Raw genomic sequence first — 25,801 nt, 5'->3', positions numbered from 1 at the left:
ATCATCATCATCATCATCATCATCGACATCATCATCATCATCACTTTCTACATTTTTTCTAAACAACATAGGGCCTACCGTTTTATTAAGATTTTTTTCTTGAAATGCATGTAACTATAATTATTGTTTAGAGCGTGATGAAATAAAACATCACGATTTTCATCACAAAACAAATATAATGCACAAGAAATCGTTTGTTTTAGAGCGTGATGATGAAATAAAACATCACGGTTTTCATCACGAAACAAAGTAATACATAAGAAATCGTTTGTTTTAAAGCGTGATGAAATAAAACATCACGATTTTCATCACAAAACAAAGTAATATGCCTACAAAAGAAATACATTTTTCGAGAGTGATTAAATAAAACATCACGATTTTCATCACGGAACAAAGTAATACCAGAGAAGATGAGAAAGAGGAGATCACTCGAACATATAATCCGATTACCCACAGTTAACCTCTATTCACTTTTCTTTGTTTGGGGTACTTAAAACACCACTTGAAACTTCCTTTGTGGTAATCTGTTCATCCGCCACACGCTCGTCTGATTTGGTAGTTCTCTCCAGTGGAGAAAATATTCCACACACGGAAGTACATCGTTAAAGTCCCAATTTTGCAGTCAAATCATGCTTTTTTGTTTAAAAAAATAATACTAACTAGGGTGACCATGATTTTTAAACGAGTGAAGAAGCATTATATATATTGCAACTCCCATTAAAAAATCAAAAAATTGTTAAGTTATGGAAAGTCAATCATAATTAATTTTCCAGTCAAATTAATATAAGGTCAAAGGAAAAGAAATTTAAATGATAACTATTTGAATATTTGCGGCAGTTTACGGAAACATAAAACCAGTGTAATCAGTAATTCAAACTCGTGTCAGTTTCTCCATATACTCCCGTTTTGTGTCCAAACGTGTCCAAAAATGCTATTTGGATCCAAAATGCGGGTCTTTTTTCACAGGGATCTCGGGTCAAACTTAGCAGCCAGTCATGCCAAACAATACAGAAATTATATTTCGCGGTCAACTGACGTAACAAATTGATATCCGGGCATGCGTCGTTTAGAGCTAGACAGTCGTGACTCGCAAAGCCACTTATCGTATTAGTTGATCAATCGGATTAGATCATTGTTTCCATCAATAGGCGGATGCACACATTATTTATTTGATGTGGGCAGCGAGCGACCTCCTCTTTTATCATCTTCTCTGGTAATACATAAGACATCGTTTGTTTGATTGCAATCAACCGCGACAGTTCGTCTCCCACACATAACAATGCACTGCGATCAAATAGGTTGATGACAACATTTGATTGAATGGACTGCACTGCGCCATGATTACGTGCACCGGTTCAAACCCTTTGTTTGGAGCCAATCAATAATTTCACGTACAGCCTCTATGCAAATTAGAGTTTACACACGCTGCAGCTGGGGTAATCGACCGAAGCTGGTTGCCGTTAGTGATCGAATGCATGAGCTTATTTGCTTTATTGAATCGATTTACTGGATTAATTTCCTGTTAACTGGGTTTAATGCCACAAAGGTCGAATCGGGCTTGCCATGGACCATAAGTGCATCATGTACTAAATCTTCTACATGAGATATAACTGCGAAGAGTTTCCTTGTGCTCTGCTTGTATTACAGTTTATGCCAAAATTTGACCAGTGTTGACTGTGAAAAATACATCTTCACTGAAATTTTAAAGGTAAAAGCTGGTATGTAATTGTAATTTGTATAATACAAATCCGGAATACTATATATCTTCCACCTACGTTGGATGCTCTACTATAATAGCTATGATAGTTCTCGTGAAGTAGAACTAAAGTATCCATTTATCATTATTTTATTTTATTACGCAAATAAAGCAACGCTTTTCCCAAACAACACAATGTAGATTCGACTGTTGTATTTTATTTTAGTAAATACAACAGTCGAATCTACATTGTGTTGTTTGTGAAAAGCGTTGCTTTATTTGCGTAGTCTTCAAGTTCTGTTTCTCTTGCAGTTCTGTCCTCCATTGTTGGTATGGAACATCACTGCCAGTACATTTGTACGCGTTGGGCTGATGACACCAGATGACTGACTGGATGATCACCATTTGAAGAGCTTTAAGTGCCAGACCGTTCTGTGTTAGTCTTGGTATACTTTCCTTCCAAGACATGGAAGACAATAATTGTAATAAAGTGGCACTTTGGTGTGTGCCTCGCAGCCTTTCCTCTGCTTTTTGCAAATGTATCGCCGAAGTTGAAAATAGTCAGATTTTTTTCGAATACTTTTGTGCTGCAACTCATGCTGGACCTGAGCAAACTATACCGAGTCCTAAACTACCCGCAGGACTTGTGCTTGAACCTGATTTTACGTATAAATATGTCAAGGAAGAAATGGAAAAGGACATACAAGGAAAGACATTGTATTTTGTCAAAGATATGGCATATACAATGGCTGGAAAATTTGATATTCTCCCAGAAGGATACCGGCATACCTTTTTGATTCGAAACCCTGCACGAGTATTTAGGTCTTACTACTCGCTACTAGTAGACAAAATTGGATTACCATCATTAAAGTCCTTTCTTCCAGAATGCTATGCTTACAAAGAGATGTGTGATCTTCACGACTACGTTACCAAAGAGCTGAAACAGAATTCTGTTATTGTTGACGCTGGGGATCTGAAGGCTGATCCAGAAGGAATCATGCGTTCTTATTGTAATTCCACAGGCATTCCATTTCAAGAAAGCATGTTGTCATGGAAGCCTGAGTTACCGAATCCACCGGATTGGAAAGCACCGTTTCTGTGCTGGATGGGAAATAAGCAGGTTGGCATGTACAATGCAGCTTTTGGAAGCAGCGGGTTTAAGCAATCTGTGGATGGTGACGCTCTACCGATTAATGTGGAAGAATTATCCGGAGAAGTCAAAGAATGTACCGAATACAGTATGCCTTACTATGAAAAATTGTATGCACTTCGTCTTAAGCCGGAATAATGCACTCATGAACAATATACGGATGATAAGTCCAAATTTTTATGTTTGATTAACAAATCAACGTTGTTGAAAAGATTACCAAAGAAATACTTTTGTTGAAAATTAGTTCTCTGGGTTGACAGGAAGAACAAATTTTAATCTTTACCCAGAGCAGCCAGTGCGTTTATGTGCGCTGGCTGCTCTGGGTAAAGATTAAAATATTTATGTTCTAATGATGAAACAGGCTCGAGAATCAGTTACTCTGTTATAGTTGTGATGTGCACCGAGTAATTTAATTTGATTATTTATCTTTGTTTACAATTCAAATCTATTTCATGTGACACTTTTGGGGAATCCCCTCTCATGCATCAAGTTGAGCAAAAACAAATTGAATCATTTCTAATTTTGGCTAGTTGGGAATTCCCCTTTCTAAAATGTTCATTGTGTTGCACAATTGGTAAAATCCCCGACATTGTAAAGTGAATAATGACATCATGTTGGGAAAACCCCAAATGTGTGGACTAGCTAATGTGTTTACAGTCCATTTCCTTCAAAGAATGGAAATTGCGAACCAGAAATATTTTATGTAGTCAATGTACTACCTGCCAGTAATGTCAGGGAAGATATAGTTTACGTCAAAGTGCGTACCTCTTCCAAGAAACGAAATTATATTCTTCTGTCGACTTGCTGAAGTCTGCTTTATGAAAAACATCTGTTAATGTAAGTGGAAACAGGGGGACTGTGTGCGACACGGGCCTGTTTCCTGATGAAATTGAGTGAAAGGTGAAAATATCACCATTTTGGAGATAGTCAACTGTGCGAGGATTTTATGCAAAGGATATAATAGTCTTCAGTGAACTTCGCTGAACAGTAATCTTCGCAGGACAAGTGAATCAGGATATACATCAACAACATTGAGAAATAGAACTTAACAATCATCAACAAGAAGAAGGCTGCTGGCTAAGTAAAATTATTAAACAATGTATTAATTTGACTGTATTGATTATATGTATTTGCGGCCACTCACAAGATAATTGTTAAATCATACTTTGCTTTTGATTAAAGACTTAGATATTGTTAACTTAATTAAACAGTGTGTTTTGTTGTGCATTCTGAAGTGCATTTGGGATAAAGGTGTTTTTGGCCTTGAGTCATTAAGCGACTCGTAACATATAGTGTTAACCAGTGTTAACACATTTCTTACAAGGAAGCAGGCCCGGGAAGCAGTTCTGCCCATAGTATGATAATATATTGATAATATTTATAAATACAGTTCTGGCCTTATTTGATGTGATTTATTATTAAGATGATGATGATCATGATAATACAATAATAACCCGATAACACAAAATCCTGTCGACGCAAACTAAAATCAGAGGCTAAAGGCAGCCATATGTGAAATAAAGACCAAGTTCAAATTAGGGTTGTAAACATTGTCTAATCTTCTTCAAACCAATATCAAAACGATGGACAACAAAAAAGTAAAAGCTATCCTCTTTTTCCTTAGAAGTCTCATTGTTTGATGGCATGTAAAACTACGTCATTTTAAAGTAAAGGTGAACACTGATGGCGCTATTTATCTTAATTCGTGTTTTTATCTTTACAAGGGATAGACACTGGTATAATGGCATTAAAACATCAGGCAAAGAGTAACAAATTGTAAGGAAATTTTCAAAAAAAAACCCCTTTTTTATCATGAAATAGAAGGAATAACCTATATTATTTGGATAAGTTAAATTCAAAATATATGTAAATAGCGCCCTCAGTTTGCACACAAAGATACACTTAATAGAATAAAAATTACCACAAAAAAGCAGAAAAAGATGAATACATTGATAATTTCAAAAACAGCTACGGATATAATAATGTGTATATCAGTATGACGGCTATTGGTACTCGTGTTGTCCCAGTCTAGAATTAAACACTATGATGCTTTGTTAAAAAATTTAAAGGGGCATTTCGTGATCCACAGCCTCATCCCCCACTTTTCTCCAAAAAGTTGAGATTTTTATATCACTGGAAACCTCTGGCTACATAATGTTTATGTACAAAATATTTCTTGCAGATTAATTCGTTTTGCAAAGATATCGTGAAATTTGAATTTCGTTCTGGTGCATGCATGCACCAGAACGAGATTACAATGCATTTTCTATGGAGCAGTGTAATACACATAATCATGCATAACTCGCAAACGTAAAATCGGAATCAACTGAAATTTTGGGAATAGGCTTTTTTCGTGGATATGTACTGAAAATTGTCATAAAAAGAGGTTGCTAGGATCACGAAACACTCCTTTAATAAATGAATACATCAAACACCCGTGTCTCTCTTCAACCACACTCTTAATCCAAATTCATGTGCCATTTACGAGATCCCACTCCCAAGTGAGATTCCAAATGTGTTGTCTGCATTCCTCAACAACACCTGTTGTCGTATCCATGGAATGTACTCTTGCACCTTTGTATAGACACCTGGTTTATTGACTAGTCCACATCCAATGCCCCAGCTTGTTATTCCCATTAAGTACCATCGTCCATTGTTGCTGGAAACATCACGGAATTTGCAGACAAGTGGACCACCAGAATCACCCTGTTTTAATGATGAAAATAAGATAAATGGATAATTTATCAAATTAGGAATGTTTGTGACACTTGATAATCATAAGAAATTAAACAAATTGGCATTTTTGCTTGACAAAACCCAGTGAAAATTTGCCCACTATAATATTCTGTCCTTCACATCGGAGGACTTCATCAGGTATGACTGATATGAATCATGTGATTCACTTTCCCGGGAAACTGATGAACTTATTCAACATAGGATAAGAGTACGAAATTATTACACCTAGCCTGTTGCGCAAAATGTCAAAAATGTAGAAAACCATATCACTATAAATGGAGAGATCAGTGGCGTAGCCAGGATTTTGGAGCCGAGGGGGCACAACTTGTAAATGTACCGACGGAAATATTTTTTGCCGACGGAAGTTGTGAATGGTTGCCCCAAATTTGTTTCAATGGTTTGAAAAAGTGAAGAGCAAAAAACAAAAACAAAAAGGATATCAGGCGCTAGCAACCGAAAAACAACTAATTTTAATAACTTCATAATTCAATTTTTAAACATTTTTTATACAATTTTCCATTCTTTCTTTCAACACCGTGCATAAGCAAAGTAAAATATTAGTCCATTGATCACCCAAATTATTTTTCACCAACACCTTCCGTCTACCGAAGGCCTCTCATGAACACGCCACTGGGAGAGATAGGGCACAGGCAGCCATTGTAAATGTTGTATGTTCTAACTAAATCAAGAAAATAAATTTAAATTGTAGAATTGACCCGTTTGCAGACTGTGGCGTCCCTTGAATAGCGAGCAGAGGGCGAGCAGCGCGAGGAGTGAACCTTGTTGGAATGTCTTAAATCACCATACTGGTATCAGAGTCCAACACAGAGCATGTGCTAGCATAGAGCTTTCGATGGTTCGTGGTGGTAGTAAATGGGTGAACGTAATAGGGAGAGGTCTGAAGGAGATGAGGTACAGGCTAATTGATTCGCCCATAAAGCCAAGATCCCTTCCCATAATTCCTTTAACTTCCCTGATGAGAACCACAAAATGACAGCATGTATTGCCCAGTTAGTTTGGATAATTATATAAGACGAATTCACCTTTCCGGTAAATCCCATAACCCTTTGCGAGTACACCTGAGAACTCGTCATTTTACGTCACACCGTTCTGCGTCGATGCGCACATCGTTTATCGAACATCGTTACTGATCATTGAAGGTCGGCGTGACGTAAAATGACGAATTCTCAGGTGTACTCGCAAGGGTTATGGGATTTACCGAAAAGGTGTATATATTAACTTTGTACCCACCTGACAAGCATCTATACCGCCATTAAGGAAGCCAGCACACAGCATGGTATCAGCAAACATGCTTCCATAAACGAGGGATGATGAACAACTCTGTTGATCTAGCACGGGAAGATTAGCTTCATGGAGGACAGAAGCCATACCTCCTAAATCTAGAGCAAGAAATCAAGGAAATATGGTAAAACAAACACCATGTAAATCCACAGACCATTCTGATCGAAAAGGTTGGAAAACAGGCGCATTGAGCGGTATGCAGTAGGGGTCAAATTGCAACAAGATATGTCGGGAATCACGGCGAAAATACAGCTTATTTAGCTAGCTACAATGATATATTATACAAATATATACTGCCATGACAGGTTCTGGTTAAAACTATGGGCCCCGAGGTGAGATCAATAATACTATTTTCCTGAGGGGCGCAGCCCCGAAGGAAAATAGTATTAATTGATCTCAACGAGGGACCATAGTTGTAACCAGAACTTCGAATGAAGGTAGTATATATTTGTTTTATACTTCATTAATATGTTCTTTGTTCATTGATTGGTTAAAAGAAAATTATTTGATGTTTTGACTCTCCAGCTTCTATCCTGAGTGAACAGCACGACAAATTCAAGCACAACGTATATTTTGCCCCTCAAAATAAATCGAATAGGCTAAAATCGGACTAACCAATTACAGCAGCGCGAAATCACGCTATGGCAGTTTCGCGTACGTGAATATGTTCCGTCGCATCGAATGCGCGCACGCGGAAGGCAAGGCAAAAGTACTATTTACGGCTTGGAGGTACTATTTACGGCTCATCCGGCACATTGAAAATACTATTTACGGCTTACAGGTACTATTTACGGATAGGAGTACTGATGGTAGAACTATTTTTGGTCATGTGATCCACTTTTAACCAATCAATGAATAAGAATATATTAATGAAGTATATAATATTCCCTAGACATGTCGAACTATATACCACCTCCGCGCACTTCACAATTTGACAGTACTGGAAAGAACAAGTGCAAATGGTTGTCATTTCCAGCACTTTAGATTTGAACATTTGGCAACGTAAACATCAATCTCTTACACAAGACATTATACCCGACCCTTGATCGTGCCTTTGATGCAGATTTGTGTGCAGGCAACAAAGTTGCGTTTGTGTTAGCGTTGATGACCCGGAATTATAAACCCGGACGATCTATGATCTATGATCTGGCACTCGTGTGCGCGTGGTATCGGGGTGTGTGAGAGCTTGTGGGTTTGGTGGTCTAAAATCGGACCTCTTCCCATATCCCTGTCCCGTCATATCCGGATGGCATCCCTTGAATTTAGTAGCCTCTGGGCACTATTGGGCTTAGCCTGGCTTCGGCCGAATGTTATAAATAAAAATAAATAAATAAAAGTGGGTGTAGATGTGGTGTTTATAAACAATATAATGGGGGCTTCATGAGACGATTACATTATTCATAAAATTCGGCCGAATGTTATAAATAAAAATAAATAAAAGTGGGTGTAGATGTGGTGTTTATAAACAATATAATGGGGGCTTCATGAGACGATTACATTATTCTGTGACTTAATTTTTTAACAGGTTTAATAAAGTGTTAACTCACATTTCGTTGTTCCCCATCCTGTTGCAAAGCACATAACCTCTTCATCCAGTAACTGCTTGCTATCTAAGCACGCGTGATTAATATTTACAGCATATTTATTTCTGGGCTGCTTTAACTCTACAAGCGCTATATCATGCTGTAATGTCAGTGTGTTATAAGCAGGATGCATTGTGATTTTTGTAACACCACTAAAAAATCCTCCAACGTCGCGATGATGACGACCTAATACTACATACCAATCACGAGTGTCGTCTCCTCTGCACAGATAAAAAGGAGAACGAAAGAGAAATTATAAACATGAAAGGAACACTCCGGCAATCACACCATTATATGTTAAAAAACAATTATCAAACACGAATCACGTGGTTTTATTTAAAACAAACTCATATTGACCTTTAAAACGAATAAAAACAGTCGTCACTCACCAGGCGATTTCAAATTTCCCGAAGTTGCCTGTGGCAATGACGTCCCAGTTACACAATGATTCCTGACGACAATTGAGCACAAATAACCATGACGTCATTGCCACACGGAATTTCGGCGCGAGAATTTCGCGTGTTGAGAGCCGGCTGTTTTTATTCGTTTTGATGGTCAAAATGAGTTTGTAAATAAAACCACGTGATTCGTGCTTGATAATTATTTATCTAACATAAGGCATACTGATATGATTGCCGGATGTTTCCTTTAATAGAATTATGGATGATTTGGAAAGAGCGTCCTTATCGTGTTAATTTAATAGAATACTAGGAAATTGCGGGAAATGTTCTATGACTTACTGTTACAACAAACCCATATCAATCTGGTTACAATGTTGAACAATCTTGTTGCAATGTTCCGTCACTATGGGATGAACCCGACGATTTATGTCTACATCTTAATTTATTCACCGTTTGACAACATATTGAACAATGGAATTCCTACCCGTTTGCTGTAAAACAATGCGCAGCTGTCAGAACATGCCAATCATCGATCAAAGTCCCTCCACATATGAATTGCGTTGTACCATCACTGTGATCATAGCGCCTGAGCTGCACCTGCCATGGCCACGAGCCTTCTGATGCTTCTTGTCCGCCAAGAATTCGACGTCCGTAATCTAACAGTGTGCGGGTGCCACAACCATCTGCTGTGGTTGGTATGTGGACGTCAGAAAAATGATTAGAATTATAGAAGACAATAAGTATGCCTAAATAGTTTTGTATAAAGTACCATTTTGTCATGTATTAGAATAAAGAAAGTAGAATATATGCAATCGACCAAAAATACAAATAAAAAACAAAACTAGTGTATTTTAAACTAGTGTACTTAAAAGTCAATACCATCCGTTGTTAATCAATACCATCCTAAAGTCTATTTTTTATTCGTATCCCTTGGTCAACACATTAATGAAACTGCTCCGCATGTCATACTAAAGTATCTAAAACATACTGACATAATTCTTTCTGCTGCATGGGACTGTTTTATTGTAGTGCCATAGTGAACACTGTTTGAATTTAGCGCTTCAAAATCCCATGAATTGATTGCTTTTTTTTACAAGTCATAATAGAAATAGCACTGTGATGCAGAAAGTATAAAGTAGACTTACAAGCTTCTGGATGGCAGTCACGTGACGGACAGATATCGGTTTCCAGTGACACGCCTTCACATAACGATTCATCCGCACACGAACAACTGCGCTTGCGTGATCTTTCAACTGATTTGCATTCGGTATCGCACGTCGACCAATCAGACCAATTGGACCATTCGCATGTTTCTGGAGACAAAATTGTGTGTTACAAATAGTTGGATTCGTAAGAACATACATATGAAATTGTATATCAATAATAAATGCTATTATTTGCGATGTGCGTTTTAAATTTCCAATAAAAACAACGTTCGATACTTAAACGTGTGTAGCTATAATTGTCCCGAGTATTCTAACGACATGAACTGATGAACGAGGTTGTTTAAAAGAGCACCCTCTCCTGTGCATCACACAAAACAATCTGTCGCGGAATAAATAGTAATAAGCTTAATTTAATAAAGCATGTTTTCCACAATACCACAATAATTAGAACAACGCTAAATATGGAGACATTTGACCTTGGCTGTACGTCAGCATCTAATGGGATACTGTATACATCAAAAATGCCAAAGACACAAAAAGTCCCATTTGCGAGTGTAGCGAGCGAAAAAAAATAGAGGTTTTTTATGCCTTTTGGTCCAAAAATGTCCAAATCCGCCCCCAGTCCAAAACGGTCCAAATTTTGAAAAAAAAGGTCAAATTTTTCAAAATCAGCACCCCCAAATAAATCCTGGCTACGGGCCTGTATAGATCTGTATAATTTTGACCATATTCATTTGAAATTAAACACAACAGAAACTTTTCTCCTACAGTAAAGGATAGGGCGCATGTGCGTAAATTGGCTGACCTTGAGGATTTCCTGGTACATGGTTCAGACAAACTGAGCACATAGTGGAAGCAAATGCAGCCAAGTGTGTATTATTATCCAATACTCGTTTTGCATATCTGGCATTCTCATGGACTGAACAGATTTACAAAAAACCTTCACTTCCAGGACAAATGATGGATACAAAGGCTTAATATTTAACATTAGGAATCAGTCATATAAGGGAGGAAGCTTACACATTGTATGCCGGAACATAGAAACATTCAAACATTACCAACTACCGCACGGGATAAAATAAATGATGTTTAATTAGTCGTAATTCTTAATATGACAATATACACTTATCGGACGGACGCTGTAACCACTGAGCAACACACAGACTGTCCCTGATAAACAAGCTTAAACAGGGCTTTAGTCTGGTACTTATGGATAATGAGCAGTCAGGGTAAACAGTACCACACACGATACATTTGCGTACGGTACGAGATCAATTAATGATGCTTACCCATCAGTCTATAATATTATATTATCATGCAAACAAGGAGCTACAACTTGTACAAGGGATGAGGCTTACGCATCGTACACTGGTGCACTGACACAATCTAACCTGAAATTACAATGGAACCATAACATGCACCGGCAGACAAACCAGAGAAAAAACTACGAACATACCTGCCTGTGCGGGGACTTGAACCCCAGACCTGACTAGGAATCAATGCTTGTCGTTTTTATGGATTGGAATAGAGGTGACGTCATACACACACCATCTTGCCGATAAATTGCAAGGATGCAGTTAGTGCACCAGTAGTATTTGGTCGTATTCTCAAGGCATTTTAGTCGAATTTGCGCTATGATGCCATAAGTCTTTGGAAGTCTGAACTACTAAACATCGAAACAGGTAACAAAGACAGACAAGAAGACAATGAAAGAAACTCGCATACCTTTCGGTCGAATGGTTGACATCACTTGAACTGGAGACAAATCGTGTTGTACTGTAGTTTGGCCGTTATTACCTGAGAGTGATAGAAGCAATGACTCTGTTTGAATTTGGCGCCAAGATTCAATTAAAGACAAAAATTGATGATTCTAAATAATGGTAGATGAAGTTAAAATTCCCGAATGATCTGTAGAGCAATGCGCGAGGTAAAATCCATTTACTTCAAATACGATACTAAGATTGTTTTCCAAATACTATACTGGGAAAACCTCTGTATAATATTATAGAAAATATGGCTGTTTTTGTCAGTAGGTGGTGGTGTGTGTATGTGATGGTGGTGGGGGGGGTGGAGTGTGTGCTTTTACAGGTAGGTTGTGTTTGGCATGTGGTGTGTGAGGTGAGTGTATGGTGTCCAGTGTGGGGCGTGCCGGGATGGAGTGGATGTGGGTGTCTTTCAACTCTTTAAACGATTGCTATTGGAATATAAATTTATGACAAGTATACTTTACAAGTGACTAACTTTGAAATTTAGAGTGCTCAAACCCATTACAGGTGAGCTATAGAAACAAATTCAAAGTATAGACCTCTGGCAAGGCAACCGTTACTTAAAGTTTCACGGAATACCCTCACTTACGATCATTGGGTAAACCGATCATCAGACGGATAATTTGTCATGATTTCAAATTTACAGGAATGTTTATACAAGTATATACATTCTGTGGTGTCGAAAAAATGACAAATCAAGCCAACCAGAACAGTCTCTACTCCAAAAGTAGTCAAGAGTGCTCAACCACTAAAAATAGTGGGGGCGTATTATAACAAATATACTTTACAAGTGACTAACTTTGGAATTTAGAGTGCTCAAACCCATTACAGGTGAGCTATAGAAATATAAATTTTTTTATAAAAATATAAATTTATATAGATATATTGAATGTGCTAACATTATTGTGTGATTAATTTGATACTGAATTTAATTAATTAAACAACTTGACACACACGTTCATACTGCCAAATTAAATCAATATAAATTAAATTGCTGGATAAAGTGGGTCAGTTGACCAATGCCGATCTTAAAATCGATGATGTTGTTTACTCATATGGACCGAAACATATCTTGTAATTTTAAATATTCTTTCTGGTTAACACTAACAGTATCATATAATTACTTTCAATTGAAAATGTTTCAGCCTTTTAAAACCTTAAAAGTGTATCTGTACACGGTTCTTTAACCCTAATTAGTTTATACACTCATAGAATGACCTTGGAATGTGCTTGGTACATAAACTCATATTCCACACCTCAAATTTAAGCCATAATTGTGAAATGGAGGTCACTGAATGGTGCAACTGGTAATGAGACCATTTGCATCATAGTGAAGGCTAAGCGCAAGTCGCATTCTGATCACATTACAACGAACGCATTGTATGATGGTTACATTATTTTCATTGTGAGTCTGAGAACATGGACGTATGTTCTGAAAGTGACTTAAAAGTCTTTGTCTTTTTTCCATACAATTTGCGGGATTGTGATATTAAAGGTTATTTGCTGGGCCCTTTGGCTAAGACTCGTTAATATTTGACATGACGGCACGTAAACCTGTTTTACGAAACATGAACATTAATTAAATGGAGTAGCACACTACTTGAGCGGGGAACACGGAGTATAACAATAATGCAACAGCTTAATGTATTGTGAAATAAGAGTACGCCAGTTCTGATAATTAAATCGATTGACATAAAGGTATTTTCTAAAGGCACGAAGTACGTCACAACTCAGCGAGCAGACGGCAATCAAATTGTGGACGAATTGCACCGGTACTCTCATTCTTACGAGAAGCTCGGTTATCTGATTATCCTTCCTGACGGAAGGTTAGGAAAGACAAGCTAAAAGCAACGAATGTCACATTTGCCTCAACTTGTACCGACCAATTTATTATGTAGACGTGAATTTAAATCGTTTATCGCTTTGGTTTCTGCAGCCTTTTCCGATCTCCCCGACAACACGTAAGTAATTGACATACAAATTCGAAAAAGGAACATTCACACGTCACCATCCTGTGATGTAGAAATATAATTGATTTAGAGTGATCGAGGTCCCATTTTGGTTCAGACGATGGTAATCAAGCCACAACTGCCAAAGATATACTTTTCACGCTCGTTGTATTGAATATCGAGTAATCGCGCCATCAAACATGAGATAGATGTACATTTATTGGAATATTATATTTTCAACAGTATCGCCATTTTTGGGACACTTCGCCTTACGGAACAATGCCATACCTTCCAAACGCTCTGTTCCCCACAATAGCGTCTAATTCATCCCACTGTGATATAACCAATGGACGAGTGTTAGATGTCAGAAATCTTACTCCAACTGAAATGGATATTCTTCTTTATCCGCCAACAGAGAAGAAAATCTTGTACATATTTCTACCGCTTATTTTCGTCATTGGGTCATTAAGTAATACGGCTTTCATCTACGTCGTAATTCGAGTTAAAAGTCTACAAACGGCGACAAATTTTTATTTAACAAATAAAGCAATATGCGACTTGGCTCTTGTAGTTATTTCAACAGGAGTGTTTTATTACAACTCGTTGTCTTCTCCAATGCGATTTGACTTTCCTATGTTTTTAAGGAGCAACCTGCGGTTCAACTGTGCGCTATTTTGGGGATGTGTTTATATTCTATATTATGGTTCAGTCATATTTATGACCGTCGTTACTGTCGAAAGATATGCTGCTATCTGCTATCCATTACATCATCGCATCGTGGCAGGCAAAAAGCATACAATTAACTTAACAGTGTTTAGCTGGGTATTCAGCATCGTTTCAGCAGTAGGCACTCTTTTCAGAGATAGCGAATTCTTGCAATTTTGTGTCATATGGCCTTCAGGGCGTGAGTTCGAATCCTTTCCGAGCATGGTAACATATTGTCAACCGTCATACCCTGCTGCTATTGTCTCCGAATTCATACTTCTGATACCTTTTACGTTGAGTTTGTTAATGAACGTTTTCATGCACTGGCATATGATATATGTCTTAACTAAAAGGGTTAAAACAACAAGGTATTCGGTGAGAGAAAGGACACAAATTCGGAACCAAGTTGCCCGCCTGCTGATAATTTCTGGAACTATTTTCTTTCTGTGTCAAGCGCCGTATAGAATACAGAGCATCCAGTCCATAGTAATGTACTTCACTGGCTATCGTATATTTGATGTGAAGCAATTTGGGTTATTGTATCTTAGTAGTACTTTATTGGTGACTGTAAATTGTGCTACCAATGTGTTCATTTATTATTTGACTAGTTCCCTCTACAGACGAGGGTTTAAGGAAGCCGTATTGTGGAAAAAGTAATAATTTTTATTCTATATGTATAAATTTACTTTACATTCGTCCTAAGGTTAACAATGTTATCACTAAAATGAGCGCAAAGGATGGATCTACGATTAGCTTAAAGGCCCATTCAGTGATTTGCTCATCCGATTTTGGTAATTTTGTTATTGTCATAGATGTGCTAACATAGCCTGCGAGTTGTTCAGTCGAAAGCCGTGTATTTTAGACAAAATAAGACATTTTACACGAATCTGTAATTTAGATACTGACAGTATCTAAATTAGCTACATGTATTTGCATGGGGCTTCAGCTTAGTCAATACTGCCGTTTTCTTCCTTTTTGCCAAATTTGTCATTTCAAAAATACCAAATGACAATTTAAATGACTTATCCTTCACTTTTAAGCAATTTATAAAGAATTTTATTTTTTTTACCATTGCGTTGGGATCACTGAATGGGTCTTTACGTCATCTGGTTGTAAACGCCACCGTGTTAGTATGCCAAAAACCTTAGGAGAGATTGATGAAATCCCCTCGTAGACCAAGAGTTATAGTTGCTTGATCAACTATGAATGAATTTTGCCAACATTTTTGTAATCATAGGTTGTTTCAGCGTTTCCATTTGTTTGTAGGGTGTGTGCACGGTGTGGTTTGGTGTGCAGGGTAAGGTTTGGGTGAGAGTGGGTGTGTCAGTCTTTTAACTCTTTAAGCAATTGTTATTATGATTATATTGTATGTGTTATGTTACGAGTCGTACTTGACTCAAGGCCAAAATCACCTTTTACCCGAACTCACACGAATGCACAACACAAATACACTGTTTGTTTAAGCTAACAAAATCTAAGTCTTTAATTGAAAGCACGTTTTGTTTGGTACAATATATGACAACGAATGCACATATACAATAATCAAATATAATCACTCTTTAACTATTTAGTACTTAGCCAGCATTCTTTTTCTTGATGATCATAAAGTTCTTGCAATGTTCTGGACGACTGATGTAATATATCCTTATTCACATGTCCTGCGAAAATCAGCGAAGTCCTTTGGGAAATCCCAAGTATTAATATACATGATGAGAACTTGGAAATTCCCAAGCCTTAATTATAACATTAATCTTTCTCATTACATCACTTCCTGAGGGGAAATCCCATTACATCACTTCCTGAGGGGAATCCCATATATGATGTCTTCTCACTTTACAATCTCAAGGGGGGTTTCCAAATATTCTAAATTAGATATGATTCAACTTGTTTTGCTCAATTTGAGAGGGGAATTCCCCCAAAATGTCATCACTCATGTAACTTTGTAAACAAAGATAAATCATCAAATTAAATTACTCAGGGCACATCACAGTTAACAATTTCAGTAATTACTTTGATCGGGATTCTGGTATAAGAAATTTAATTAAACAACTTAACACACACGATCATATCGCCAAATTAAATTAATATAAATTTTGCTGCATAAAGTGGGTCAGTTGACCAAAGACGATCTTAAAATCGATGATGTTGCTTAGAAATATATGAGCCGAAGCCCGGACGTAAACACATCTGGTAAATTTTAAATATTCATCTTTTTGGTTAATAGTCTCATATAATTAATTTGATCTGACACGTCAAAAGCTTTTAACGTCGAAAGTGAATATATCTCGATCGCCTTTCATTTTCTAGAATAATACTTCCTGTTATGGTTATTTTGCCAGGTAGGCTAAAAAGCACTAAAAGGTTTATCAATAAGTAATCAAAAACAGCCTCATCTGTATTTTAAAAGGACACAGTTCTTTAATCACCAATAAGTTTATACACCCATAGAATGACCTTGGAATGTGCTGGGTACATAAACTCATACTCCACACCTTGAGATCACATTTTAAGCCACAATTGTTCAATGCAGGTCACTGATCGATGCAACTGGAAACGAGACAATTTTACCTCATAGTAAAGGCTAAGCCCGAGGCTAAGCGCAAGACGCCGTTTTTTCACGCTATAACGAACGCATTGTCTGATGGTTATAATATTTTCATTGTGAGTCTGAGAACATGGACGTATGTTCTGAAAGTGACTTAAAAGCCTTATTCTTTTTTGCCTTTTTTGCTTTTACTGGGCCCTTTGGCTAAGACTCATTAATATTTGACATGCCGTTACATAAAATTGCACGTATTGTTCTTCGAAAATGAACATTAATTGAATAGAGTAGCACACTACTTGGCGGGGAACACAAGGAGTATAACAATAATGCAACAGCTTGATGTATTGTGAAATAAGAGTACGCCAGTTTTGATAATTAAATTGATTGATATTAAGGTATTTCTACATCGGTAAAGGCACGTAGCACGTCATAATTAAGTAAGAGACGGCAATCTAATTGTGGACGAATTGCACATGTATTCTTCCTACGAGAAGCTCGGTTATATGATTATCCTTTCCCGAGGGAAGGTTTGGAAAGTCAAGCTAAAAGCAAAAAGTGTCACATTTGCCTCAACTTGGACCGACATATATATTATGTAGACGTGAAATTTTAAGTTGTTGATCGGTTTGGTTTTTGCAGCCTTTTCCGATCTCGCCGACAATACGTACGTAATTGACATCTAAATTCGAAAACGGAACATTCACCATGTTCAAACATCACCATCCCATGATGCAGAAATATAATTGATTTAGAGTGAGCGAGGTTCCATTTTGGCTCAATCGATGGTAATCAAGCTACAACTTCCACAGATATACTTTTCACGCTCGTTGATAGGATCGCCATTTTTGGGACACTTCGCCTGATACGCAAGGAACAATGCCATACCTTCCAAACGCTCTGTTCCCCACAATAGCGTCTAACTCATCCCACTGTGATATGACCATTGGACTAGTGTTAGATGTCAGAAATCTTACTCCAACTGAAATGGATATTTTTCTTTTTCTGCCAACAGAGAAGACAATCTTGCACATATTCCTGCCGCTTATTTTCGTTATTGGGTCATTAAGTAATACAGCTTTCATCTACGTCGTAATTCGAGTTAAAAGTCTACAAACGGCGACAAATTTTTACTTAACAAATAAAGCAATATGCGACTTCGCTCTTGTAGTTATTTCAACAGGAGTATTTTATTACAACTCGTTGTCATCTCCAATGCGATTTGATTTTCCTATATTTTCAAGGAGCAACCTGTGGTTCAACTGTGCGCTATTTTGGGGATGTGTTTATATTCTGTATTATGGTTCGGTCATATTTATGACCGTCGTAACTGTCGAAAGATATGCTGCTATCTGCTATCCATTGCATCATCGCATCGTGGCAGGCAAAAAACATACAATCAACTTAACAGTGTTTAGCTGGGTTTTCAGCATCGTTTCACCAGTAGGGACTCTTTTCAGAGATAGCGAATTCTTGCAATTTTGCGTCATATGGCCTTCAGGGCGCGAGTTCGAATCCTTTCCGAGCGTGGTAACATATTGTCAACTGTCATACCCTGCTGCTATTGCCTCCGAATTCATACTTCTGATACCTTTTACGTTGAGTTTGTTAATGAATGTTTTCATGCACTGGCATATGATATATGTCTTAACTAAAAGGGTTAAAACAACAAGGTATTCGGTGAGAGAAAGGACACGAATTCGGAACCAAGTTGCTCGTCTGCTGATCATTTCTGGGACTATTTTCTTTCTGTGTCAAGCGCCGTATAGAATACAGAGCATCCAGTCCATAGTAATGTATTTCACTGGCTATCGTATATTTGATGTGAAGCAATTTGGGTTATTGTATCTTAGTAGTACTTTATTGGTGACAGTAAATTGTGCTACTAATGTGTTCATTTATTATTTGACCAGTTCCCTCTACAGACGAGGGTTTAAGGAAGCCGTATTGTGGAAAAGGTAATGATTTTTATTTTACATAATAAATTCTTTTCACACTTGTGCTACTGAGCCAGTTTTTGTACCGTTAAAGGGGTGAGTTAACAGAGCGTAAAAGACAGATCTATGATCATGACGATTAGCTTAAGTCATTTGGGCGTAAACACACGCGTGATGTTAGTATACTGGATGAAGAACCACGGGTTATAATTAAAGACAGAGATAAAAACAATTTATCGCATCTGATGTCACTGTCAATTACGATCCTTGTTTGGTTTACACAGGTTAATCAGCGCGTAAAAGGATGGCAGATTTATCTGGTGCTGATCGGAGAAAAGGAATAGCAACAAATGGCGAAAAATTACGTACTTTTACAAGACAAAAAGCAGCTTTTCTAGGCATTGTGGACATGGTGCCTTCGGTTAAGAAAGTTTCCTACTATAAAAACCTAACTTTTGAGATGGTTTGCATGTTTCAAGGTGCAAAATTAACAATACGGCGCCCGGTTATAAATCCGCGTTCAGCAAGTCATCATCACGACACTTGTAAACAAACCGTGCTCGAGTTTGATTGACAGGTGACGTCAGACGCGATAAATTGTCTTTATCTTTCATTATAGTTACATGTACCTCCCCTCGTATGGCGAGGGTATTCCACGCTTGATTTGACTAGTTCCGTCTACAGACAAGTGTATAAGGAAGCCTTATTGGGGAAAAAGTAATGATTTTTATTGTACATGTAGGGCCAATACATTGCTTTACACTCGTCCAACTGAGACATTATCTGTAACACTAAGGTGGTGGGTTACGCTATCCTCACAATGAACGGATATTGGTTAAACCCCTTCGTATGGCGCCGGTTAGTCGTCGTTGATCTACAATAGGGAGTTTTCGATTTCTACGACGGATGGTTCTGCGATGCAGGAAAACATCAAACGTTGTTGTCGTCGCTACGACGGTTGTTAGACTCTCCGCGTGTTATAGAATTTGGACGACGACGCATTACAAAAGTCGACGATGACAACGTTTGGTGTTTTACCGTCGCAGAACCATCTGTCGTGGAAATCGAAAACCCCCTAATGAATGAATTTTGCCAACATTTTTGTAACCATATACAGGCGGTTTCAGCGATCTATTTCTCAACATACGTCAAGTTGGTTGTCTTTGTGTCTGTCTGTTTGTTTGTCTTAGCGAATGGGTTATAATTAAAACTATTCTACATTTATGTAGGTTTGCTTCAATCTCATTCTCATTTCCAAAATATCATTTCGACATTCTACTGATTGTAACATCTACACATTGGATTGTAAAGTTACAGTTAAAGGCTTTAATGACTCTTCTTTTGATGTACATGCTATTTATTTTATAAATGTTCATGGAATATGGTTTCGCGATTTTGTGTTTTTATTGCTTTAGCGATTCTTGACTGCAGGGATTTTGGACACATTTCCCTTTCTCCTTGTGTGTTTGCTTTCCATTCTCGTCAATACTGTGTCTACACCTTTTGGTTGTCTGTATTACAGCGCTTTGAGATATATTTCTAAGGCGCTTTATTAAAGGAGCGTCCTCTTTTTATGACATTTTTCAGTAGATATCCAAGAAAAAAGCTTATTCCCAAAATTTCAGTTGATTCCAATTTTGCTTTTGCTAAACGAATTAATCTGCAAGAATTTTTTTATACATAAACATTCTGTAGCCAGAGGTTTCCAGTGATATAAAAATCTCAACTTGTTTGGAGAAAAGTGAGGGGATGATGCTGTGGATCACGAAATGCCCTTTTAATAATTACAATAATGTTTTACATCAATTAACAATATCGACCCACACTGTGTATTATAATAGTAATTTTTTCATTACTTACAAATGGTCTCATCCGTTTCGTCTAGACAATCAGGTGTGCCATCACAATACCAGTATACGGGGATACATCGATGGTTGCTTATGCACTGACCATCGAATTCAGAACAGGTACCTGCAAATAGACGAACACAGTTAGTACAATAGATTAGGTATGAGTGTTTGAATCATTCCTTGCAGCAAAACTGAATGTGGGTTTCAAAAATTCAAGGTAACCTTAATGTGCGCAAGGGAGGTTTCTTTGATTTGAGATATCAGTGATATGGAAAATAATGGAGATATCAGTAAGTTATGACACGTAAAGTAAAGGAAGGTACATATTCAAAAGTTGCAGTTATTGCTTATGTCAACGTTTTCCGTAGCAAACGGTGCAGACCTCGTTGGATATATGTACTCATTGTGTAGGAATCAAATAAGGTCTGCTACGGAAAAGTTGACATAAGCAATAATAGCAACTTTTGAATATGTACCTTCCATCACTTTGCGTGTCATAACTGGCTGAAATCTCCATCATTTTCCATCAACTTAAAAAACGTCCCTTTCGCACATTATGGATACTTTCAATCTTTAAAATCCACATTCATATGTTACAATAATAAGCCTTACTAAAAAAGTGCATATGCATGGTGCAGAGCAGAGAAAATGGAGCCTGCTACGGATGAAAATTGGAACTTTTGAATCCGTTCCTTCAATCGTTCTGCGTTCATAACTTGGTGATTTCTTCATCAGTTGCCATCACTGATATCGCAAATTAAATATCCATGTTTTCATTATGATCATATTGACTTTTTGACATCTACCCTGGCAGTTTTGTCAGAAAAATGATTCATAAATGGGTAGCTTATTAGTTGTGCTGACTGTATTTATTTGTGTATCATCGCGAGTCAATGAAATAAGACGGATGTCGCGTTGGAAATGACAAACTTAAAAGGTTTTTGTGACACAGTAATGTCCAATGTCACCTTAACGGTGGGTGGTCAGATTGTTTCATATTCTGTTTTCTATCTTACGGCCTACCTTTAGGCTATTCCATTTGAAATCCACACCCCCAGGGAGTATAAGTTTTGAATAGAATAGACAATTGTGTAACTTCCTTTTAAAGCCATAATACACGGGGAGTATGGGTTTCAAAATGATTAACTCTGACCAATTACATTTGAAAAACATACTCCCCCTGTTGAAGATATTTCCAAAATCTCAAGTTCCACAGGGGTATTGTGGATTTCAACTGGAATAGCCCATTGAAACAATCTGTTTCCAAATTTTGAGTTGTATTGTTCAAGCAGTTTTGATATGAGAAGCAAAAACGTCTTGGCCAGTGACACAATGTGTGGGAGATTTTAACCTTAGAAGGTCTTGGCTTGCATAGGGGGTGTATGGATTTCAAATGGAATATCCCATTACAGACGTCATCAACTGCTACTTACATCCTATTTCGTCACTCTCATCCCCGCAGTCATTCCAATAGTCACATTTCCATATGGATGGTACACGAAGGCCATTCTTGCACTGGAATAAATCACCTACAAAAAAGGCATTAAGCAAGGATTTGGGGTGTAACTATCTTCAATATTATTTTAATAACCATTAGAATGATTAACAATTCAAATCGATTCAAATTGACCCATATGCATGCATATCTTGCTTTAGACAATTGTGTCTTTTAACCAGTGACTGGCACAACGCGCAAAATTCATATCTTGAAATAAACACTAATGTAGTTTTACCAGTGACTGGAACAACACACACAATATAATTATAGACAATAAATAGTGTAGTTTTACCAGTGACTGGTACAACACGTAAAATTCTTATCTTGATAATTATAGATAATAGTGTAGCTTTACCAGTGACTGGTACAACACGTAAAATTCTTATTTTGATAATTATAGATAATAGTGTAGTTTTACCAGTGACTGGTACAACACGTAAAATTCTTATTTTGATAATTATAGATAATAGTGTAGTTTACCAGTGACTGGTACAACACGCAAAATTCTTATATTGATAATTATAGACAATAGTGTAGTTTTACCAGTGACTGATACAGCACGCAATATAGTTTTACCAGTGACTGGCACAAAACGCAAGATTCTTATCTTGATGGGGTTAATCCTCTTCAGCCCTACCACCATTCTTGCCATGTTGCTGATTGGCTCAATAAATCATAATTGTCTTCTCGTAACCAATCAGCAGATAGAGATGGAGATGGAACTAAACCTTTGTACAATTTTCCCGCCAATACTTACATCCATACTCGTCGCTAGAATCACCACAGTCATCTAATCCATCGCATAACCACGACATACGAACGCAACGACCGTTACCGCAGGTAAATCGTAATGTTGGACAACTGTGTCTTTGGGAACGAGACTCCACTTCTGTGAGGTATTTATGAAATGAGACAATTTTATTTTTATGCCTTATTTCAATGCTTGATAATAAAAATGAACAGTTTGGACACTTAAAAGTAGAATTTTAGTGATCTATTATTGATAGGGATATAAATAATGAGTAGCCATTTCCTGTTACAGGCTCATATTTTCAAATAATTCATGTGTTTAAAGCAAATATGTAAACCGAACCTAAATAATATTTATAACTAATAATATCTTCTCTTCTTGTAATGCTGATCTAATTCTTTCCAGATAAAGAGTGAAGTAACAGCATAGAATACAATTCCGTCGTAAAAGACAAAAAAGGGGAGTAAAATACGCTCTCAAAACTTGATAACTGGGCTTATTATTACATAATAATTGCATGTCTCATGTAGGCCTATCATGAAAACCGTAATGTGTTTTTTTTTATATTTTGGTTTCGGTTGCTACGTCTAGCTGTACATATTGAAATGGTTTACCCGATCGGAAACAAATGTAACTAATTTTACAGTAGACGTTGGGCTAAAAAAACTACTTATGCAATTTTGCACAGCATAAAATCTGATGTCTGAGTGTGTAGTCACTCTAGACTTCAATTCTGACATAAAGGAGAGAAGGGGGGGGGGGGAGTCACCATTGACACATTGAAAAGGGATTGAAGGCTAAAACTTCTTACCAAGATTTGAATACATTACTGTATTTACCTTTTGCAGCCGTTCTGTCCGATTCAATCAAATCAGCCTTTAACTTCTTTTCGGCCAAGAACCCACCATCACCCTTGTATAGGTTGAAAAAAAAATTATCATTCAATATTGATGTATAAAGAATTTACATTGAACAGGCAGTTTTTCGTCGTGTTTTTATTATTATTATTATTATTATTATTATTATTATCATTGTTATTATTGTTATTATTATTATTATTATTATTATTATTATTATTATTATCGTAAGAGCATTCTATAATTTGACACTTTTTTGTATGAACATGCTTACGAATTAGACGTTCAAAAAGCACTCACTTTAATGTTAAGTTTGACCGTAAAAGAGCAAATCATTATATTTGACACGTTTATGAACAACGCACTTGACTTTAAATGTTAAGTTTGATTGTTCAGAGCAAATGATTTGATATAACGACCATGGTGACACCATTATGAACGAATTATATACATGGGAATGTATATAAAAGTCTTTAAATGAGCAAATAATTTCATATATTTGTATGGGCGGCCATATGTTTGGCACGTTTATGAACAAAACTTTTATTGTTCAACAGTGTTCAGAGCAAATGATTTGATATCATGACACCATTATGAACGAATTACATGGTAAGGATTATTAAGAATTCAAAAAAGCACGCACTTACCTTTAAAAGTCCAAAAATAGAAAGGGTGAAAATAGGAAACGCGATGAACGTCACACATGTTGACTTCCAAACCATGATGATAAAATATTTTTCAGCTTAGCCTATTCGCCCAAAATAATCCAAAGTCGGATTGATGATGACACTATCTTCCATGGTTATAATTACCGCTTAATGATGGCAGGGAAGGTACAAAATCAAGTGCGACTTGTATATTTTTGCAAATAGTGTTCTGCAGTCCGAATTTCATAAACGGTACCTGCACTTTGGTTTATTTTATTATTAACAACAGTAAAAACAATACTATCCAGACATATTATAGAGGTACATGTTTTCTAATATTGTACTAAGACTGTAAACGAACTTTGTGCTTCTGGTTGATGCTAATCAAATCTGAATGCTATTAAAACAATGTCATGATGAAATAATCGTCGAATTAATTACGGCTTTTTGACCTGCGAATTGTTTTATTAAGGGGGTACTACACCCCTGCCAAATTGTGTGCCTATTTTTGCATTTTTCTCAAAAATTATAGCGCATTGGGGACAAGTAATATATGAATATTATAGGGGCAAGGACTACAACTACTGCTCTGGAAATTTTATTTCAGCACAGACAACAGTTGTGGAGTTACAGTCAAAAATGAGAGAAAACCAGTATTTGATCAATAAATCAATAACTACTTGCTTTGAGTTGCTGAATTTTCAGTACAGTAGTTGTAGTCCTTGCCCCTATAATATACATATCTTACTTGTCACCAATGTGCTATAATTTTTGAGAAAAATGCAAAAATAGGCACAAAATTGACCAGGGGTGTAGTACCCCCTTAAGTTCATATCAGCATATTGTACACCTTCATAATAGCATTGTTTACATCATTATTATCTGATTAATAGCATTGTTTTACCTGTTACGCTACTTATCAGTTTTTGTCTTACAATGAAATCACTTTTGGTTAATTAAGCAATTAGTGTAAAGGACAAAGAAATGTATTTAATTAGATATTGTTATGATGAGTTGCAGTTTTTCCTTTGAAACAACAAAATTCTTTGCATTTGACTCATTACTACTTAATTAATACGTATCACTGTCGTTCGTGTTTCATTATGCCTTTTAAAGCCACCTTTTGGTATGTGGTTGAGAAGGGTGGGCCTGTATATACATTTAATTTTTTGTAAATATTTCAGCAAAATATTGGTGACCAGCTCTAATGACGTCATGATGTAAACAACGTGCGGGTCATTAATAATTAATTAGGTAAACCCAAA

At 36.8% G+C, this 25,801-nt stretch overlaps 3 protein-coding genes across 3 annotated transcripts; 2 read left to right on the top strand and 1 right to left on the bottom strand.

The window, feature by feature from the left end:
* Positions 1-2,441: 2,441 nt before the first annotated feature.
* Positions 2,442-2,984, top strand: LOC140163852 (uncharacterized). Its single transcript, XM_072187167.1, has one exon. It carries the CDS (start codon positions 2,442-2,444, stop codon positions 2,982-2,984), a length of 543 nt encoding a protein of 180 aa, XP_072043268.1.
* A 2,278-nt stretch (positions 2,985-5,262) lies between these two features.
* Positions 5,263-24,788, bottom strand: LOC140165139 (transmembrane protease serine 13-like). Its single transcript, XM_072188576.1, has 11 exons — positions 24,537-24,788; positions 23,872-23,944; positions 23,039-23,170; positions 22,217-22,312; positions 20,794-20,904; positions 11,760-11,831; positions 10,014-10,181; positions 9,353-9,554; positions 8,432-8,688; positions 6,834-6,982; positions 5,263-5,552 (listed from the first exon to the last, which is right to left on the bottom strand). The coding sequence occupies exons 1-11, from the start codon at positions 24,609-24,611 to the stop codon at positions 5,328-5,330; spliced, it is 1,560 nt and encodes a 519-aa protein (XP_072044677.1). The 5' UTR covers positions 24,612-24,788; the 3' UTR covers positions 5,263-5,327.
* On the top strand, positions 13,561-15,111 carry LOC140164164 (lysophosphatidic acid receptor 6-like). Its single transcript, XM_072187406.1, has one exon. The coding sequence runs from the start codon at positions 14,029-14,031 to the stop codon at positions 15,109-15,111; it is 1,083 nt and encodes a 360-aa protein (XP_072043507.1). The 5' UTR covers positions 13,561-14,028.
* Positions 24,789-25,801: the final 1,013 nt, after the last annotated feature.

Source organism: Amphiura filiformis, chromosome 11 (assembly GCF_039555335.1).
Source record: "Amphiura filiformis chromosome 11, Afil_fr2py, whole genome shotgun sequence".
In the NCBI taxonomy this organism is placed as follows: Eukaryota; Metazoa; Echinodermata; class Ophiuroidea; order Amphilepidida; family Amphiuridae; genus Amphiura; species Amphiura filiformis.
The sequence above is the reverse complement of the archived record's forward strand: the minus strand, read 5'-3'. Positions and strand labels throughout refer to the sequence as shown.

Excerpts from the sequence above, each read along its gene's own strand:
- LOC140164164 (XM_072187406.1), top strand. The coding sequence starts at position 14,029 with ATGCCATACCTTCCAAACGCTCTGTTCCCCACAATAGCGTCTAATTCA.
- LOC140163852 (XM_072187167.1), top strand. The coding sequence starts at position 2,442 with ATGGCTGGAAAATTTGATATTCTCCCAGAAGGATACCGGCATACCTTT.
- LOC140165139 (XM_072188576.1), bottom strand. The coding sequence starts at position 24,611 with ATGGTTTGGAAGTCAACATGTGTGACGTTCATCGCGTTTCCTATTTTC. Across the intron at positions 20,905-22,216 it reads TGAGAGTGACGAAATAGGAT|GTACCTGTTCTGAATTCGAT; the intron begins GTAAGTAGCAGT and ends GTCTATTTGCAG. Across the intron at positions 8,689-9,352 it reads CATTGTTTTACAGCAAACGG|AGGAGACGACACTCGTGATT; the intron begins GTAGGAATTCCA and ends TTATCTGTGCAG.